Source organism: Apteryx rowi, unplaced genomic scaffold (assembly GCF_003343035.1).
Source record: "Apteryx rowi isolate R43461 unplaced genomic scaffold, aptRow1 scaffold_1521, whole genome shotgun sequence".
Taxonomy (NCBI): Eukaryota; Metazoa; Chordata; class Aves; order Apterygiformes; family Apterygidae; genus Apteryx; species Apteryx rowi.
This window is the reverse complement of record NW_020447777.1, coordinates 6,296-8,959: the sequence shown is the minus strand read 5'-3', so window position 1 is coordinate 8,959 and position 2,664 is coordinate 6,296. Positions and strand designations below refer to the sequence as shown.

The following is a 2,664-nucleotide window of genomic DNA, read 5'->3' as shown; positions in this document are numbered from 1 at the left end:
CCCAGCAAGGCGGCGGGCGCGTCGCCCACCTTGAGGTTGGCCATCCAGCCGCGGAAGGGCGCCTCGTACTTGACGGTGCTGAGCGTCAGCGCCGAGAGGCGCACGTCCGGCGGGATGCCGCCCACGAAGAGGTCGCTGGCCACCGCCATCTCGGGCCGCTTGGAGCGCACGGCGCCCGCCCGCGCCTCCCCGTCCACCGCCAGCGCCGTGCGCCGGGCGTCGCGCGTCACCAGCACCATGTGCCAGCGCCCGTCGCTCACCGCCGTCGGCGGCTGCACCGTGGCCGGCTCGGCGCAGGCGATGGCGAAGCGCAGCCGCAGCCGCCCCTCGGCCACCAGCAGCTCCAGGAAGTCGCAGTTGCCGCCGTCGTCCAGGTAGAGCAGCAGCGCCCGCGTCACGTTCGTCTTCAGGCTGAAGCTCAGCTGGCCGCCGGCGCCCGCCGCCCACCGCCCGTAACGGGCCCACTGCCCCGGCGCCCCCACGAACTCCAGCGCCGAGCCGCCCGCCCCCGGCGCCAGCAGAGCCCCCAGCGCCAGCAGCGCCAGGCCCAGGCGCGGGGCCGAGGCGCGGGGCGGCCTGGGGCCTCGGGGAGCCTTGGAGGCGTGGGCGACCTCCGGGCCTTGGTGCATCTTGGCGCCTTGGTGCACCTCGGAGGCGCGGTTGGCCAACGAACCTTGGTGCACCTCCGTGTCTTGGTGCATCTTGGTGCCCCGGTGCACCTCAGAGCCGCAGTTGGCCAACGAACCTTGGTGGACCTCCATGTCTTGGTGCATCTTGGTGCCTTGGTGCACCTCGGAGGCGCAGTTGGCCACCAAACCTTGGTGGACCTCCATGTCTTGGTGCGCCTTGGTGCCCCGGTGCACGTTGGAGGCTCGGTTGGCCACAGAACCTTGGTGGACCTCCGTGTCTTGGTGCACCTTGGCGTCTAAACAGGCCACAGAGGTTTGGTTGGTCATGGAGCCTTGGTGGGGCTCCATATCTTGGTGCATCTTGGCGTCTAGGTGGGCCACAAAGGCCCGGTTGGTCATGGAGCTTTGGTGGACCTCCATATCTTGGTGCGCCTTGGTGCCTTGGTGCACCTTGGAGGCTCGGTTGGCCATGGGGCCTTGGTGGATCTTCATGTCTTGGTGTGCCTTGGTGCCTTGGTGCACCTTGGAGGCTTGGTGCACCTTGGCGTCTAGATGGACCACAGAGGCTCGGTTGGACATGGGGCCTTGGTGGATCTTCATATCTTGGTGGACGTGGGAGGCTTGATGGGCCTTGGTGTCCTGGTGTACCTTCATGCCTAGGTAGACGTTCATGATTCGGTGAGCCTTGGTGTCTAGATGGGCCACAGAGGCTTGGTTGGCCACGGAGCGCTGGGGGACCTTTGTGGCTTGGTGGACACTGGGGTCTAGACAGGCCATAGAGCTGGCCGGGAAGTCCTGGTGGACCTTCAAGTCCTGTTGCACCTTGGTGTCTCGGTGCACCTCGGCGTCTAGACATGCCGTAGAGGCTTGGTTGACCTTCATGTCTTGGTGGACCTCAAGGTGTAGACGGGCCACAGAGGTTTGGTTGGCCATAAAGTCCTGGTAGACCTTGAGGTCTTGGTGGACCTTGGAGTCTAGACAGGCCGTAGCGGTTTGGTTGGCCGTGGAGTCCTGGTGGACCTTGGTACCTTGGTGGGCCTCAATGTCCAGACAGGCCACGGAGCACTGGGGGACCTCGGTGTCTTGGTGGACCTCAACGTTTAGACAGGCCATAGCAGCTTGGTCGGCCACAGGGCCTCGGCGGACCTCGATGTTTTGGCGGACCCTGGTGTCTAGACAGGCCATAGAGGCTCGGTCGGCCGTGGAGTCCTGGGGGACCTCGGTGCCTCGGTGGACGTCAGCGTCTAGGCGGGACGGGGGGCTTTGGTCGGCTGTGGAGTCCCGGGGGACGTCGGCGCCTTGGTGGACCTCAGCGTCTAGATGGACCATAGAGGCTGGATCGGCCGTAGGGTCTTGGTGGACCTCGACGTCTAGATGGACCGTAGAGGCTGGATCGGTCATAGGGTCTTGGTGGACGTCAGTGTCTAGACAGACCGTAGGGGCTGGATCGGCCGTAGGGTCTTGGTGGACCTCAGCGTCTAGACGGACCGTAGGGGCTGGATCGGCCGTAGGGTCTTGGTGGACCTCAACGTCTAGATGGACCACAGGAGCCGGGTTGGCCATAGGGTCTCGGTGGACCTCGACGCCCGGATGAGCCGCGGGGTCTCGGGGGGCCGCGGCGTCCACACGGGCCATGGGGCCCCACCAGCGCCGGGGCCACCGCGGGGGGCTACAGCATGGCCGGGGGGTCCGGTGGCAGCGGCGGTGGCACCTGGGGGGAGAGCGAGCGTCAGAGGGGACCGGCCACCCGCTGCCGGGGCCCAGGCGTCCGGGGGGGCCCAGGCGTCCGGGAAGGGGCCCAGGCGTCCGGGCCCTGCCCCTCCTCCCCCCTCCTCGTTACCAGTGCCGGTTAATTAACGGTGATTGGGGCGGGGGGGGGGTGGATGCCGGTCACCGCGGTAACGGGGCACCGGGGATCTGGCATTATGCAAATGAGCCCCCGGGTTATTTATAGCCCTCATTGGGTAACGGGGCTCATTAACATGCGCCGCATAATTAGCCAATCACGGTAACTGCTGCACCTGCAGGGGGGAGC

At 66.4% G+C, this 2,664-nt stretch overlaps 1 protein-coding gene across 1 annotated transcript in view; it reads right to left on the bottom strand.

Moving 5' to 3' along the window:
- LOC112962726 (neurexin-2-like) overlaps window positions 1-2,264 on the bottom strand; it is a 33,483-nt gene extending 31,219 nt beyond the window's left edge. The window contains exons 1-2 of the mRNA XM_026059164.1: window positions 1,596-2,264; window positions 7-1,523 (exon numbers count right to left, since the gene is read on the bottom strand). Coding sequence (XP_025914949.1) covers window positions 7-1,523; window positions 1,596-2,264 — 2,186 coding nt within the window. The remainder of the gene's footprint in view (window positions 1-6; window positions 1,524-1,595) is intronic.
- Window positions 2,265-2,664: the final 400 nt, after the last annotated feature.